This window comes from Chionomys nivalis, chromosome 4 (assembly GCF_950005125.1).
Source record: "Chionomys nivalis chromosome 4, mChiNiv1.1, whole genome shotgun sequence".
NCBI classification, from domain to species: domain Eukaryota; kingdom Metazoa; phylum Chordata; class Mammalia; order Rodentia; family Cricetidae; genus Chionomys; species Chionomys nivalis.
In genome coordinates, this window is record NC_080089.1 from 7,958,229 (window position 1) to 7,976,227 (window position 17,999).

General features: G+C 42.2%; 1 protein-coding gene across 4 annotated transcripts in view; it reads right to left on the reverse strand.

Annotated features, from left to right (window-relative positions):
- Positions 1–2,139: 2,139 nt before the first annotated feature.
- The window catches only part of Dync2h1 (dynein cytoplasmic 2 heavy chain 1), a 218,578-nt gene continuing 202,718 nt past the window's right edge, over positions 2,140–17,999 (reverse strand). For all 4 annotated transcript variants that reach the window (XM_057766375.1, XM_057766374.1, XM_057766373.1 and 1 more), the window contains one exon: positions 2,140–5,519. In XM_057766375.1, the coding sequence (XP_057622358.1) occupies positions 5,361–5,519 (159 nt within the window). In that variant the 3' untranslated portion in view covers positions 2,140–5,360. The remainder of the gene's footprint in view (positions 5,520–17,999) is intronic.

The following is a 17,999-nucleotide window of genomic DNA, read 5'->3' on the forward strand; positions in this document are numbered from 1 at the left end:
ACATGTATGTGTATTGCAGGTCTGTGAACATGTATGTGGATATGTATGTGCAGGTATGGCACATGTATGTGTATGTACAGGCCAGGGTTGATCTCTAAGTCTTCTGTAATCTCTCTCTACCTTAACTTTAATAAACATTTCTTTTTATTTTTCCCAACACAGTACTTTTATTAATTTGGGAATTTTGTATAATGCACCCCATCACACTCCCTTTACTTCCTCAGGTTCACCCCCCACCATTGCTCCCCACCCAAACCAAAAAAAAAAAAAAATCACCAAGTTCCATTGTGTTTCCCATATACTCACTGGAACATGGTCAAACTCCCAAAGGACATTCCCTTAAAGAAAACTGAGTCCTACCCCCAACCCCACCAGAAGCCATCAACTGTGAAGAGCTACTCTTCAGCATCTTTATCTCAGTTTTTAAGGACTCTCTCAATGATCTCTTGTGTGGACTTTGTCTTTAGGGGAGGGGGTTGTGACAGAAGCCTCCCATGTCTCTCCCTCTCAGGATGAGCCTGACATCATCACGGCAAAGCAGGGTCCCTGCCCACAGCAGTTGAAGCAGCAGAGATCATAGACTTCAACACAGTTTTGCAACAGGGTCTCAGACTTTTGTAGGCCCTGAGACCGTAATACAACTGACTCCATGAAGGAAGTGCCATTCAGGCTGCAAAATTCAGCACATAGGCAGCACCATCTGCAAAAAATAAACAAAGGCCTCATCCATCAAAATCCATAGAGTTCTAGGAAAGTCTCTAAATGTCTTACCCTTGCTTTGTGGCTTCTGTAGTTCCACTGCTGGGTAACTGTTCTTGTTCATTGATGTATGTCAACCCAGGCATGGTTTTTGTGCTTAAAAGCTTACCCTGAGAAAGTCTCAGGGCTACTCTGGGATCCCGGATACCCCATGTAATTGCTGAGCAGCTAATAAAAATTTCTATTGGCTTAAACTGTCCAGCAGTCTTCTCTGGTGAATAGCCCACAACAGTTTCTAGTGCTATCTTAGATCACAGAAATCATCCTGGTCCCCGGCAGCATCATGGGACCTTAAACATAGACACGGTTGCCAGTGGCAGCAGCAGTGGCTATGGTCATCAAAATGGGAGCAGCACAGATCGTGGACACCAACATGGCCTCCAGCAATAACAAGGAAGTCTTTTGGGGGAGACAATCCAGAAAATAAACCATTCCTCATCTCAGATCTCTTGTTCAGCCATGGCAATCCTGTGCTTGGGCAGCGTGTGTGTGTGTGTGTGTGTGTGTGTGTGTGTGTGTGTGCCTACATGAGCTCCAGGCCACTGTGTATCACTCAGCCCTTGGCACTGGTCCTTCTTGCAGCCTGCCAACTGCACTGCAGCCTTGCACTCTCCTCTCCCTGGCAGGGCAAACAGTGCAATAGCAGCAGCAGCAGGAGCAGCAGCAGCAGCAGCAGCGGCGGCAGCAGGAGGAGGAGCAGCAGGAGTAGTCACGGCTGCTGCAGCAGGTGGAGTGCTAACACGGGCCTAGCAGGCAGAGACAGGGCCAGTGTGCGAGTACATGCACCATGTCTGTTAGCTGCGGCTGCACTCCCACACGGTCACCGCGTCACTAGCTTTGCTCACTGCTCCATTCCATCGTCTTTTTTCCCCAATTCTCTGAAACTACTTTTTAAAGCATCTTCCCACAAAACTCGGATTTTTCTGTTGTTTCACAGATATTGTGTGCTCTGCAGGCTCATCGCCTGCTGCCGATCACCCCTTGAAGCCTCCATGGATCTCTCAGACTCCTTGGGCTCCCAAGAATTCTCTCTCCACTTTATTGAGATGAAGGACTGTCATTGAACCGGAGCTCCCTGATTGAGATAGACTGGGCGGCCAGTACGCCCCAGGGGTCCTCCTGCCTCTGAAGTCCCAGGCTGGAATTACAGGCAAACCTGGCTGTTCCTGAATTTTACACGGGTGCTGCGGATTGGATTTATTTCCTACTACTTGTGAGGCGCTGTTCTGACAAGGCCATCTCCCCAGTTCCCAGCTTGTATTCTTTTTTCTAACCATTAAGAGATCCACTTCTAAGAAAAGAGACACATTAAAGATTAGTCTGAAACTTATCACCCTTTTATTTAATTTACTTTTGGTAAAGTTGCACTGTGGAGCCCATGTTAGTCTTGAATCTGGAATCTTATTCTTAACCTCTAAATGCTGTGACTGTGTGTGCCACCACCTGGCTCACAGTGCTGGACTTTGACATATTTAGTACATTTAGACATCACATAACCAGAACTAATAAATGATCGGAGAATAACATTTGGGCCAGTGGTTGGTTTTCTGTTAAATATATAGCCTGACAATTATATCTGTGTGCAAAGAAGTACCAGTGTAGGTCCAGATAGTTCTCAATAGGCTTCCTTGGCTTCCCGCCCCCCTACTTGGGTTTACTTTTTGTCCTTCTACCAAATAATTATTGGAATACATTTAGCTCTCAGTAAGAAAATTTCAGTTTCAACGTCTGTATGAACTTTAGATGTCCCTGAGCGTTTGAAGCCTAATTGGGCTCCTTCTATTTAATGCCATAGAGGTCCCAACTGCTTGTAAGGAAATTCACCTCTTCACAATGCTTTTTTTTAAAGCTGACATGTTAGAGAACCCAGCTTCATAATACACAACAGAGCAGTTAGAAAGCAGCAAAAGGTTTTAACTCCAGAAGTACACACAACTGTTCCCTTCTTGAAAATGTGCCCCAGGATGCTCTCTGCCTTTGCTGTGGCCCCAGGATGCTCTCCAGGGACTCTCTCTGCCTTTGCTGGAGTATTTTTGGAGTTCTTTGTCTGACTAGTCATCTCAACTACCTTACTCAATAAACTCAACATTTTGAGGCTGAGGTTGATTTAGGAGAGCTGTCTAAAATTATTTTGAAACAAATTTGGTGATTGAGTTGTCTAAAAACAGTAGCCATTGAGTCCACAAATGCATAAACTCCAAGATAGGACAGTGATACAAACACATATGTAATTAAAACTAAGGTGAGGCAGACAACCTGTTGATACGGGTTCTCCCCTTGTAGCCTAGGCTAGCCTTGAAACTGATCCTCCCAACTCAGCCTTAATGATTAATGGCATGTTGTACTACACCCAGTGATCTTCTTAAAAAACACAAACCACATGTTGCAAAGTGCTGCTGCAGTCTTGTCTCTCTTGTGCTCTCTTTCCCGAAGGGACTCCATGTGTTCATGCCTTCTCAAATGCGCAGCAAATAATCTACTCACGTTTCACCTTTGTGAAATGGAAATGACTGCGTGGACACAAAACGGAAGTGCCTGGTGCAGGTAAGCGCAATGAGCTCTGTGTTTCTCGGATGAGTCTCCATCTCTCTTGGGAGTTAGAAAAGAAAGTCTCAAAATGAAATCCAAGCAATTCTTAACATTTAACTTACAGTCAAACTTCAATTTCTGCCCACAACTCCTACGTGTGTGTGCATGTGTAAGCATTCCAAACAAAATGTATTTTGAATCTTTATTCTTCAAAACTCAGATCTAACATCGCAGTGGAGGCGCTGGAGGTGGCTACAACAGGATTGTGGCGTGAGGTGCTTCTCAGACTCTTAAGAGAGATGTGGGGACACAAAGTGATCCCCACAGAATGGAAGCAAATTACAGGAGCATTACTTGTTGTGCCATAGCAGCAAGTCTCCTCCATTATCCTGCAAAGGAGCAAGGGCTGAACCGAGGAAACCTAGCAAAGGCGCAGTGCAGATTCAGGGCTAACAGGAGCCCAATTGACCAGAGCTTCACTTTGAGGCAACTGGGAGAAAATATGAAGAATTTGGACAAGATTTACATGTTTGTTACATTTACTTCAAGAAGGCATTTGATAGCATCTGGCAGAAAGGAATTTGGGAAACAATGAGGTTCTGCAGGCACCCATAGAAACTCCTAAGAATACTAGATAATGTCTATCAAGACACCTTTGCATCAGTCAAAACTGAACTAAGTGATGAGTTTAAGACAGTCATAGGAGAGTTGCAGGGATGTGTCCTCTCACCGCTGCTCTTTAATATATTTCTGGAATTAACAAGAGCAACAGCCCTGGAGGATAAGCAGATAGGCGTGCAGGTAGGTGTGCGTGAATCAATAACTTGTGCTTCACCGACAATACAGTACTACTTGCTGAAAGTCCAAATGAGCTGCAGGCCATGGTAAAAAGAGTGGTGGAAGACAGTGAGAACCTTCTATGAAAGCAAACATCAAGCAGACTGAGATACAACACATGGGAAGGGCGCACAAGGATTCTAACATTGTAATAAAGAATCAGAACCTCAAGCAAGCAGTCAGCTTTGTCTATCTGGGAGGAAACCTCAGTTCAAAGGAGGGAACTATTTCAGATGTCAAGAGTGGATAGGGATAATGAGGGCTGTGTTCCAGGCACTAGGAAAGGTTTGGTCAGCAAGAGACATAACAACAACAAAATTACAGTATATAAGACGCTTGTCTTGAGCTGCCTTCTTTACAACTCTGAAACCTGGACAATGAAATGCTCCTCAGAACAGAGGCTGATTGTGTTTGAGGTGGCATGTCTCAGGAGGATTCTAGGTGTCACAAGAAGAGACAGGCAACGATGACATTAAGAAACATCTCCATCTACAGAAGGAAGTAAACTACAGGATATGGCAATAAGCACTTGAGATACTTTGGTCATGTTATGAGAATGAATGACAGCAGACACCCAAAGATAGCACTGCGTGGAGGAGTGCATGGGATAAGGTGAAGAGGAAGGCACGAAGAACACTGGACAGACAGACAGCATAGAGGAAGACTGGAACCTCGGGTCTGACAGTAATACAAGCATCGGAACAACTGGAGAACTGCCATAAACAGGCTGTCCATGCCTGCTTAGCATTGCCAGGGAATAAATGATGATGATATCATGTAATATATACAATGAAGTGACATGTTTAATTGTTAAGATAATTCATTCATTATGCCTTTGCACAGTGTTAAATGCTTAAAAGGAAAGTGGCACACATATTTAAAACCACAGAAAACTAAAATAAGCAGATGCAATTATACAAAATACCCAAAATATTATTGATTTCTTAAATATAGTACTTTAAACCTTAAATAATTGAATTCCTGAAAAAGCAAATTTTTCATAAAAACAGCTAAAGCCACCAAATTCCCTGCTCTTAAGGTACACAGTGCTGGTATTACACATTTATTAAAATAAGAACCCAAGGAGATCAACAACAAGAAAAACTAACTACAGATATTCTGAACTAACATTTCCAACTGACTACATGTTCCCTGTAAAACTTTGTCATAAATGTCACTTTGCTAAATTGTCCTGTGTTGCCTCAGATTTACTTAATTTTTTTTTTTTTAAAGATTTACTGATTTTTAAGAAACAGCGCTGCCCCACACTGGATCCACTGGTCCTGGTTGCCTCCACAGGGAACATCGATGTTGGTCACCACACGATCCCTCTCGGCACTTGTATAAACAGGTAAAGAGATGCATTCGTCAGGGGAGTATGGACCATATGCACCCTGTTCAAAAGAAAAAAAATGGTCTAAAAATGTATCTTCGAGTATAGCCCTTCCAATCACTATGTGTGTTAGCTATTAGGTTCTTTGAGTACAGATCACTAGAATACACTGGATCTCACAGCAGTCACTAGAATACATTGTATCTCACAGCAATTCACTCACAGCCAGTCACGGATCCTTTAAAAACTTGCCCAAGGCCAGGCAGTATGGCCCACGCCTTTGATCCCAGCACTCAGGAGGAAGAGGCAGGTGGATCTCTGTGAGTTCAAGGTCAGCCTGGTCTACAAGGGCTAGTGCCAGGACAGCCAAGGTTGTTACACAGAGAAACCCTGTCTGGGGAAAAAAAAAACACCAAAAAAAAAAAAAAGAACCATAACAAACAAACAAAACTTTGTCTAGGAACTGGGACTTCAGAAGCCATCAAAAGAATCCAAGTTCAAGTCCTTAACAGTCACATAGGAGCTAGACACTAGTACAAGTCACTATAATCCTAGTGCTCCTAGGGAGGCAGGCAGCTGAGACAGGAGGATCCCAGGAAGCCCACTGGCCCCCTGGCCTGTGTGCAGTGGTGTACAACAAAGACCATCTCAATGGTGAAGGACATTTGAGGTTGTCTTCTGACCTCTACAATGCACCTAACGACATTTGTGTTCTTTTTCTTTCTCACGGGTGTGTCCGCATATACATGTGCATAAACACACACACACACTAAAACTTTAGCCTTAAATACTGGAATAGGTTGAAAATTCAACTTATACAATTTTATCTATAAATCTCTATAACATTTTATAATGCATAACATTATACATCTTAAAATGTATAAGGTATAAAGTATAACATTTCTCAGCAATTTATGTCTACCAAGAACTTCCACTTCTTATCTAGTATAACCACAAAGTTCAATTTAAAATAGGTTGAATAAGTAGATCTAATTTCCCTTTATGTTTAACACAATATACTTCACTAGCACTCTCCTGGGGCATCAGTGAGTGCTGCTGCTTTACTAAGTTAGCTGGCAGACATAGGCATTTTTCTGTGGTTCAGTGCAGTTATCTTACTGGTGCTCAAGATGTCCTTCCTTACCCAGTTTAAGTTGGCTACGGAGTTTGGGGCCTGTGCTGCCATAGCTTTACTCTGTCTCCAGTATGTCAGTATGTTGCAAGTTTGCATGCAACTTTCCCCATAGAAGTTAATGATTACCGTGATGATCCCTGGTCTCTTTCAAGAGAAGTGATACCAGTGCCAGGAGTGGCTACTCACTCAGTCTAGAACTTTCCAGTGACAGGATCTCAGAAATAGGCATATTTTTCAAAGAAGGATTTTCAAACAAGTTCATAGAGGTGCTTCCAATTCAAAGCTAACACTAGTGTGTGGACTGAACTTCTGATCTCATTAACCAGTGAATTACTAGTGTTTTAGGGTTGGCATAGAATTCAAGTGCTAAAATGGACTGTTCTAGAATGAGGGAGTGGATTATCAGAGAGAGAGAGAGAGAGAGAGAGATTACCCATGTTAAGCATGCCCATGAATATCAGCACATAATTATCTTTCAAAACAAACATCATCATTTACATATGCACAGCTTTAGGATATGGGATACTTGTCTAGACGCTAAGCATTTTGTTCCCTGGGTCAGGGAGCATGTAACCCTTGTATATGTCATAGGAAGTTTAACTTTATTCATGTACACAACTTATTCTTTAAACTGTTTTTTCTACCAATTCTGAAATCATCTGGACAAATTCATCCTTTCAGCACCTACTGCCTATAGTGGAAGATGCTATGACGGAGATAAATAAAATAATGGAAATATTTTAAATCCCATTTTTAACTCTAAAGTAGGCATTATATAAACTTTAAAAAAAACTTTTTTCTAATACAAGGATTTTGCTGAGATTCTACAGTCTTTGATGTGAGCTGCTTCAGGCTCTTTGACATTTCTGAATTTTAACATATAAAATAAAACTTGTGCTTTATGCAGGTCATTCCCACAAAGAATGCAAGTGACCTGCCCTGAGTCTCCCTGATCATCTCCAGTGTGTGACTGCAGTCAGCCACTCAGCCTTCCATGGGGCGGTGCTTCGTGCGCTCGGTGCACCTATGTCATGAAGGCTGAGTGTGCACATGCAGAAAACTGCCCTTCGGTGTTTAGGAAGGATGCACATCAAATTCCAAGGACATAACTTTTAGGTAAGAGTCTTCTGGGATGTCAACCTAACAAAGGCTTATGAGAGAGTGAATTCTTAATTGGATTGCTTGAATATGTAGAGACTGGAGTAGGAGAATTTCAGATGCCTGTTGCTGACTCACTTCTCCAATTCTGCTTAAATGCAGAATTAAAAGCGCCAGGATTCAGAACATCAATTACTTCTTGCAAGCTTTTTTCTGCTATTTCCTCTCAGTCTTTACATGGACAGACATGACATAGCCGATGGACCGAGGTGATCTGAAGCTAACTGCTGGGGAAGGTCAGTTCTTTCTTAAGCACCTGCTTTTGGCAGCACAGTGAGACTTCCAGCACTGTTTTTGTTGCCTAGAGACAACAGCAACAGGATGCAGGGGGTGCTGTGTCCTCATTTATGGTTCACTGTCTCTAAGTCCCTACACGCCTGCTCCTGGCTGTGGGCTCCCATGCTGTGCGGGGAGGTCACACAGTTTTCTCCCCAGTCCCCTACAACCTTGTAAAACAAAGTACCACTGTGGCTTCCGGACATTCTGCTTAGCATTTATCAGTCTCCTGACTTTTTGAAAGCTCAGTGGACTTGCTTTAAGGCCCTAATCATAAATGATCCATGTGGAAGGAGAGTTAGAGATCTAGCCAACCTAAAAATGACTCTGGTTCCCTGGCCATGCCATGTAACTTAATTAAATTCTGATGATCCACTTCCTTCTTTAATATCTATTTTACTAAAGAATCAGACTAGCTAGTTTAAGATGCTTGGATAAAATTAAAATTTTATTATATCTATTAACAATTACACTGTTCAATTAACGTAAATGAGATGTGAAGTCTGAAAACAGCTCATGACAGTACATAGAAAGTATTATGCAACTAAAGTTCAATAATTAAAAAAATCTATATATTGTAATTAATTGCATTACTTACAGTAAACAGAAACTCGTCAGTTGGTTGAGCTCAATACTGAAGCTGATGTCTGAGATCGATACTAATTTGGCGCAGTTATCTTTCATACACGCCATCTTATGTGCACAGCACACTGCAGGGTTGTCCTACTATGCGCACAGCACACTGCAGAGTTGTCCTACTATGCGCACAGCACACTGCAGGGTTGTCCTACTATGCGCACAGCACACTGCAGGGTTGTCCTACTATGCGCACAGCACACTGCAGGGTTGTCCTACTATGCGCACAGCACACTGCAGGGTTGTCCTACTATGCGCACAGCACACTGTAGAGTTGTCCTACTATGCGCACAGTACACGCAGAGTTGTCCTACTTCTCCAGTGTATCTGGTAATGGAATGCAGCTCTGGCGCTTTCAGTCCTGGCTACAGTGAGCAATATGCTAACGACAGGACATCTCAGGAAGGAGACTGGCTCCCGCTGCTTTTCTCTCCTCTTAGTTTTCACTACAGAGCTAGTTGTTGGGATTTGGGATTTTTCAGGAGCCCATTGAAGGCTTTTGAACAGAGAAATAAAGTAATTGTCGACATTTGAAAGAGATGCTTTGAACACTGATGGTGGCAGGGACTAAAGAACAGAGGCAGGGGCATTGATCAAGAGGTCTTTTCAAAACCCACTAGCATATGTTAATCTATTCCATTTCACATTGATGATTATAATCAAGACCTTTGTCCTCTGTGTATTTTAATACCATTTTTTGCACATTTTATAGTGCTTAAGCACTCTGTAGTAGCCTGCGCATGTTTCTTCTTGTCTCTACTAAGTTGATATAAATTTCACATCTTAAAAGAAATGAGTTAGAGGTAGAGTCCTGGCACAGGTGCTGTCAGACCCTGCTCCTGGTGGCTTCCTGAGAGGATGTCTGTCTTGCTCCCCAGCTTGTAAAAACCTTCCTCATTCTGCCTTCCAAGCTCCCCTCTCTGCCCTCCCAACTTCTGCAGCAGTCTTCAGGGTTCTCTTGTCCTCCACAAGAGCCCCCATGAGGATGTTGGCCCGACCTGGGGAATCCAGGATGGATCTCTTCATGAGAAGAACTAGACCTTACCCACCTGCAGAGTGCCATGTGCTAGATAAGGACACACTCACAGGTGCATGCTGGGGATTAGGTTGTCTGTATCTCTGAAAAGAATATTCAATAACAGAACAAAGAAGGCAAGACCATAAAACAAAAGGAAAAGTAACACCACCCTCTGCAAAAAATAAGACTCATCAAAAGTTGGGTGGTGGTGGTACACGCCTTTAATCCCAGCACTCAGGAGGCAGAGGCAGGCAGATCTCTGTGAGTTCCGTCACTGCTACACAGAGAAATCACGTCTCAAAAAAACAAACAAATAAACAAAAACCCCATTGGATTACATTCCTAAAGCTAGTCATCAAGATCTATTCCCTTATCAAGCCACTTCCTCCTCCTGAGGCTGACTACCAAGGTCCAGCTATCAAAATATTAAAGTCAAGCAATCAAAAGTGCCCTTTGGTTCACCTAATTAACAGTCCCAAACAAAATACACCACTACATTGTAGCCCATTCTAACACAGACCTCCCTTTTTCCTCCTCTTAAAAATTATACCTGCAAGGTCATTTGCTGCTGTTTCCTGCCTGAGTCAGAAAGCAGCCACTTTGACTCTTCTTCCCCACTTAATAAAATATGTCTCTGTGAAAACAGGGATTTTGGGGGTGCTATGTGCCAATCTGGAGTCTGGGAGGAAGTCCCCATTTGGTGTGGGGTCTCCTTCAGTATATATGAATTCAAACCAAAATATTTTCATCAGTGCATGCTTATCCAAGTTATCTGCACCATGCATGTTTCCTGGATCAAATGTACCAACAGTGCTGCTTTCTTATTTTATAAAGAACATCAGAAAGCAGGAGTTTTACCATGTGTGTCTAAATGGCACAGTTCAGTGTGAATCTAGGGAAAGAACTCGACACTGAGTGCTCAGAAACATTGTTCTGTGAGAAGTTACAGCAGATTTGAAAGAGAGCAGGGGAGATCCTTAACTTGTGTTTTCAACAATGTGACCAGGACTGTTTACAGACTTGAAGAAAAATGTAAGTCAGAAAAGAAACTGAGTTTTGTTACTTTACACTGGTGTATACAAGACAAAGAACCCAGCGATAGCCTCTAATAAGTATATTTGAATCTATACAAGTAATATAAAATGACTACTTTGAGAATGGCTCTTGAATTTGTTTTATAGATGTATTGTTCAGTAGTCAAATTTGGTACCTCCTAGAGTTTGAGGCCCTTGGCTGGAGTCCAGGCTACTAAGTTACATTTGCTGGTAAGCTGTATGCGGCACTGTTCCTAGAGAAACACAAGGATGGACAGCAAGCTGACTTCCTGTGCAGGGCCAGAAGGGGAGTCGTCTGACGCTGAGACACAGCAGGTGGCTACGTCCACATGTATTCTACGGAATATGAGATCCCGACAAAGTGCTGCGTATAGGTTCGGGAAAACTTTGTGCAGCAACCTCTTGGGCTTTTGTACCTCCTTTTCTGTGCGGGTGAGAGGTTGAAAGTGTCAGTTGCTCTCCATCTTATTCTCGAATAATCTCTCACTAAGCCTGAAGCTCAGACACTGGGCTCCATCAGCTGGCCAGCAAGCCCCAGTCACTCTGCCTCCTCAGTGCTGGGATTACAGGTGTGCACTGCTGTGCGTGCCTTTTTATGTGGGGCAGGGGATCCATACCTAGGTCCTCACGCTTGCAGAGAAAGCACTTCACTTATTGAGCCATCTTCTACCCCCTGCCAGTACTTTTAATGCAAAAAATTTCCAGAGGGGAAAGAACATTGTGTTTATTAAATGTGCCTATGGAACAGTTTGCTGCTGTAGAATATTATTTTAAGGTGTGTTACATTTGTTTATACTCTGGAACATTTGTTTAATGATTAATAATGCATTGTTTTTATTTATGCTGCATTTCTTTAACTCTGTGAAGCTGTGATTCTTTGCCTGTCTAAAACACCAAATAGTTTAATAAAGAGCTGAACAGCCATAGCCAGGCAGAAGAAAGGATAAGCGTGGCTAGCAGGCAGAGAGAATAAATAAGAGGAGAACTCTGAGGAGGCGGGAGCAAGAAGGAACAAGGAGGATGCTAGGAGCCAGCGAGCCAGCCACCCAGCCACCCAGCCAGTGGTCTATAGAAACAACATTCACATTCCAAAGAGTTGGGTTATTTGGTGGGTCATGGATGCTTGTTATATTTAGGGGAATATAGAAATACATGAATGATAAAAGGGTAGATTATTGAATATATTTTAAACTAAAAAACAGCTATTAATCTCAAATATTTTGTATTGGTATGGACTTTTGTAAACTGAGTAAATTTAAGGCCATTTTTGCACACTGCATATATGCTTCTACTCTTGTTTAAAGGAATTTTGTATACTGATACGAGTTTAAAGTTATTTTTGTTACAACATATTATATATTTATATATTGTATATATGCTTATGCTGTTGTTTCGGGTATTGTACCTATGCAGTTCATTTTAAAATGCTTTCTTAACCTAAGGCTTTTAGTGACAGTGAGACACATCTGCTCCAATTTGCTTCAGAGATGATGGGTGTTGAAGAAACTCTTTATGAAGTTTGCTTTCATTGTGGTAAGGTTAGCCACTGGGCAAAGAAACTGCTCTTCCCTTTGACTGCTGACAATGTGCTGTGTAGGCTGGACATGCAGGACACATAGGAAAAAGACTGGTGAACTTTGCCAAAACAAGGTAGGACAATCCTTCAAAAGTCTTACTTCATTGAAAAATCTGCCAGACATTCTGCAGGACATAGAGGATAGAATGGTGTGCCAATGTGGGGCTGGCCAAATCTACTTAAAAGCCTGAGAGAGCTTAGGAAGTTATTCTAGACAGAAAAGATTAGAGTTAAGCATGGCTTATTGATAGCAGCATTTTCTCGGGTGGGCTCTGCTTGCTAGAGACAAGCACTCTCATTTAAGAGAGGCTTCCTGACTCAGCTTTAGCGATAAAAGCTTGCAGCTCTTTTAAGAGATCCCGCCAAGAAACAAATAATGTTGATGAAAAGCTGACTGGATGTTTTTTGGTTATCAGCTGTAGGAGGAAAAAAGCTGCGCCATTTTAAAATGCCAGTTTTCTAGGCCGCCCTGCCAGGGCAAACCCTGAACATTTGAGTGGGGTTTGTAAGCAAACTGCTGCAGCTTGCTTGCTGGCAGGGACCTTGAAATGCCACAGAGTTGTGGCAATAAACATGGCTACAGCTGGTACCTCCACCATGAGGCTGGAATCTCAGAAAGCTAAGAAATGGGCTGGATCCAGCTGTCAAAGACATGGCTTTAATCCCCTCCATATTACTTAGCAAATTAAAGACTCACATGGTTAGAAAAAGAGAGACATACAGTAAAGAGAAATTCAAAGATAAAGAAAATCTCTAAATGTTTTACAGTGTGATAAAAAAATATGTGCAGGCTTGCGAGAGAAAAAAAGGTTAGTCCTTAAAAAGAGAGAGAGAGAGAGTAGTTGGGTGTGGTGATACACACCTTTAATCCCAACACTAGGAAGACAGAAGCAGGCAGACCTCTGTGAGTTCAAGGACAGGCTGGTCTACAGAGGGAGTCCCAGGATGGCCAATGACACACAGAGAACCTGTCTCAAAAAGCCAAAAATTAAATTAAAAATAAAAGAGGTGGAGGTTAAAATAAAGCCACATAAAGATGAAAAATACACAGAGTCTGGATACTGTATGTTATTATGCTCTCTTTGAATTGTTTGAATGCTGAGGAAGGAGCAACAGCTGCTAAAAAATATTTGCTTATAAATGCTGCTGATTTAATCCAAGATAGGTATTTTGAGAATACCTTGACTTTAAAATTGAAGTCAAAAGGTATGTTACTTTGGAGAACAGGTTTTTGTTTCCACAGAAAATGAGAGGCTATGGATTTAGTCTGAGTTAAGAAAAATCAGGTTTGATCAAGGAAGACCACCTGAGAAATCTCCGGCAGGAATAGATGGCCCAGATGTCTGAGTTCTACATCCAGAACAAATTCAAGACTACTGCCTGAGATGATCAAGCCTCACCGGATACTCCAGTCATGACTTGATCATAATTCTAAATTTTCTATAGGTCCCCATAAGATTATCAGTGCCCCCAACCATCAGGAAGTAGCCTGAAAAACTATGCCCACATTCCCAAAAAATGGACTATGTATATCTTCCTTTAAAATGTTGGTTACAAGTTGTTATGGCCAATAGTCAAGAAAAAGCTAAACAAAGGATATTAGATTCAGAGTTCTTGGGTTTTTTTGTTTTGTTTTGTTTTGTTTTGTTTTTTAAAGAGGGTGAAGTGCTGTGGACAGTGGTCTGTATTCTGTCAATTATATTTTAAATAAATGCTGACTGGCCAGTAGCCAGGCAGGAAGTATAGGCAGGACGACCAGGCAGGAAGTAGAGGTGGGGCAATGAGAACAGGAGAATTCTGGGAAGAGGATTCAGATTTCAGCAGTCCTGGCCCAGCCACAGAAGCAGCAAGATGTGACTTCCCCGCCTAATAAAGTGCCGAGCCATGTGGCTAACACAGATAAGAATAATGGGCTAATATAAGTTGTAACAGTTAATAAGAAGCCCAGTATCTACTGGGCCAATCAGTTTATAACTAATATAGACTTCTGTGTGATTTCTTTTTTTTTTTGTTTTTTTTTTGTTTTTTTTTTGTTTTTCGAGACAGGGTTTCTCTGTGGCTTTGGAGCCTGTCCTGGAACTAGCTCTGTAGACCAGGCTGGTCTCGAACTCACAGAGATCCGCCTGCCTCTGCCTCCCGAGGGCTGGGATTAAAGGCGTGCGCCACCATCGCCCGGCTGTGTGATTTCTTTGGGACTTAATGACTGTGGGGACCAGGCAGGACAGAAACCTTAGTCAACAGGACAGAGATGGACAAACTTTGCCAATAGAAGGCAGAACAGCCTTTCAGCTTTACTGCTTCATTAAAGTCTTCCTGACACTCTAGGACTGTAGGCTGAAGATGGATGTCTCAACATCAAGGAGGAACTTTGGGTGACTGTTCAGGCAGTCAGATGTCTCTGTCATTTCTAGACTTTTGGAATTTGCTTACAATTTACTTCCTGTTTACTCAGGTAATATTATATCCTTCTTGGTTTCTTGGAGTTAAGACTAGATAATTATAGTTGAAGTTTTCCTTAGTTATGATAGAAAGTCAATGCATTTACTTTTCCCCTGTCCTTCAGAACTGTAATTCCATGACATGCTTGGGCAGCAGTGATCACACAGCAAGCCTGACGCTGATTGGCTGTTCCTCCATCACACACAACTGGCAGACTTGCCTTTAACAGTGAACTGCTGGGGACCCGAGATGCTACACAGTGACTAGATTAGCAGCCATGATACATCCATTAGAATGAAGTCTCAGGGTGTTTGGTTGTCAGACACTGTGGGATTCATGACAAACAAACAAACAAAAACTCTCCTATCTAGTTTAAAATGTTTGTCTCCAATGTTGAGCTTGTTTAAAGAATTCTGAATGTTCTGCAACAAAGTAGCTGTAGAGCAGACACAGTGGTTTTTCTCCAAGATTTCTACTGGCTGTGTTCCTCAAACTAAAATGCAGGAAAATATTGATGTTCTTTTCCACATGGTGTAGAAACAGGCACAGAAAATGTAGAAAGAACTTTATTGAACAAAATTATACCTAAATGAAGAAGTTGATGAGCACCCTAGACTGTCCCATTCTTCTATACCATGCCTGAGGTGGGTAAGTGCCCCTATCTCTGTAACATCACCTACTTTTCCTTCTTGTCCATTCATGGTAGAGCTGAAGTTGTTGTCTTTGTAGACCTAGTGGTCTGCATCTCTGGAATCTCTAAATACAGTGAGCAGTTAAAGACTATATACATTAGCAATTATGTGGAGTAAGAAATTATTATTCAATCTGACTAACCATATGTGAAGCATACTGTGGGCATTTGATTTCAGATACACAGGAGTGTGTCTAAGCCTCACTGACTAAACAATGTGAGGCACTGTTAGATACAGTCGCATAAGCATGGGACTGTATCTAAGCTTCCACACCGCCTCACAGTATACCACCTTCCATTAATAAACAGGCAATTGGTTCAATGAGGTTACTGTGTCTAAATTCTAATTTTTGGAGCTGGAACTTGAATTGTGTTGGTCTCTAAAATTTTTTGTGCAGAAACTGTTAACAGTACATTTGATATTCATCACGGAATGAAGATCTATGGAAAAACAGGGGAAAGTGAGCAGACCCAGGAAGTCCTTCCAGCACATGTCATGGAGCACACAGAAGCCTGGGGGCAACTTACACTACTCAAGAAACTGCCACTACCTTGAGCTCTATGCAGGATGGATACCAGGTCCATTGACCTTTCCTGACATGTGCAAGTTCTCAAAATGATTTCCGGCTCTTATCTCAAAGGCGATTGTTACAGTATAACAATACATGGAATAGTACGTGAACTAGGGTATTTGAGAAGTTTCAGTTCTTGGTTGGATGCAGTCTGCAGGCTGTTTTTTTCCCTGCCACTGGAGTGGCAGTCCTGACTGGGACTGGCAGTGCTGAGGTCAGGTGACTGCCCTCCCTTCCTTCGAGCCTTTACTCTCCATGTTTTGATCTGGCTGCAGGCGTTGCTCCTTCAGTGAGCCTTCATGATCATTACATGGATTTCTGATTTGCTTCCCAGAAAAGGAGAACTCGACATGACTTAGACTCATAGAATTCATCAGGCTCATACACAACTTTAAACGGTACAGCTAAAACCCTCGGCAAAGTGCATGCAACTTTGAACATTCACAAACAAAGATAAAAAAAAAACCATGGAACACACAATTACCACCTTTTGATACAAATTTCTGAAAACAGACAAGTATTCTCTGATCTCGATTCTTTCTCTGAAAGTCATCCTGACACTGGGGAAAGAAATATCCATGGGTGGGAAGCTTCACAGATAGCTTGCTCTTTTGGCTCTCTGAACAGTGGTGGCTAATTACTGTTACAGTTTCAAATTTTATGTTCAAACACCCAGATGCTTTTGAACTCTGTAAAAAGTAGAATTGAAACTTCATTGTGGAATTTCCTAATGAGAAAACACATCTTTCCTGTAGTGAACAAAGTTTGGCAGTTCACTGGATGGAGAATTACAGTCTATTTATGCATACATTTTCAGTTTTAGGCTTCAGACATGCCTCATCCAGAACCACATCCTACTGCAACTATCTAGGTTTCACCACTGAAGAATAAAATGCCCAATCACAAAAAAAATAAATAAATAAAAAAAAATTATCTGGCTACCAGGAGCATGATGTCATGGTGTGAGGCCAGGCCTCTGAGACGCATTATCACCTGACCCAGGGCAGTGTAGGAGTTACTTTCCGGTTGCTGGGACAAAACACCCAGGAAATTTATAGAAGGAAGGGTATATTTGGGCTGATGGTTCCACAACAAAAGCCCATGGTGGAAGAATGGAGACATGGTGACGTAAGACATGGAAGCCGAGAAGTTAACATTTGGAACTATCATAGGAAGAGGGAATGCAAACTGAGACTGACATATCACGTTTAAACCTCCAATCCACCCCAGTGACTGCTTCCTCCACCAAGGCCACATCTCCTGAGCCTCCCCTAGCACCACCACCAACTGGCAGCCTATTGTTTTTATCTAAGTTGTTCTATTTACCAATAAATACTTGAGAGTCAGATATTGGGGTGAAAACCTGCTAGATCAGAGAAGCCAAGAAGCAACCAGCTGACCTTTCTTTTTGGCTGACCCAGCAAGAGAAGCGTCTTTCCACTCGTCCCAAGCCAAAAGAACCATGAATCTCCAAGTCCCTCCTACTCCTTCCTGTGCACCTCTCTATCGGTATTCCTGACTCCTCTGCCCTCTCTATGGCGCCATCCCGTGATCCAAGTTTCACAGTGTGTTCAAATATCCACAACAGCAGCAGCCACCATCCATATTCTAACCGCACACCTGGCTACTTACAGTGCTGGACAGCAGGAAGGCCTTGACCTGTGTGGCTCACATTACTTACCTGGAACCATGTAACCTTGAAACCATGCCCTGGTCTAAGGGGCCTGCAGAGGGGACTCATGCCACACTGTGACCCTATTCTTAAGCTCAAGAGTTTGCTCTAATTACATACACTTTTTAGAAAACTGTTTCCAAAACAAAATGGTTTAAAAATCTTTACCTCTTCAAAATGTATTAACTACAAATTTTTTAAGTACAGGTAAAATGGGAAAGCAAATCAAAACCACAAGCTATGACTATCTTATGGAAAGGTAAAATCCAAGAGTGAACGGATGGTATTAGAAGCTGTCTATCCAGACGCTCAC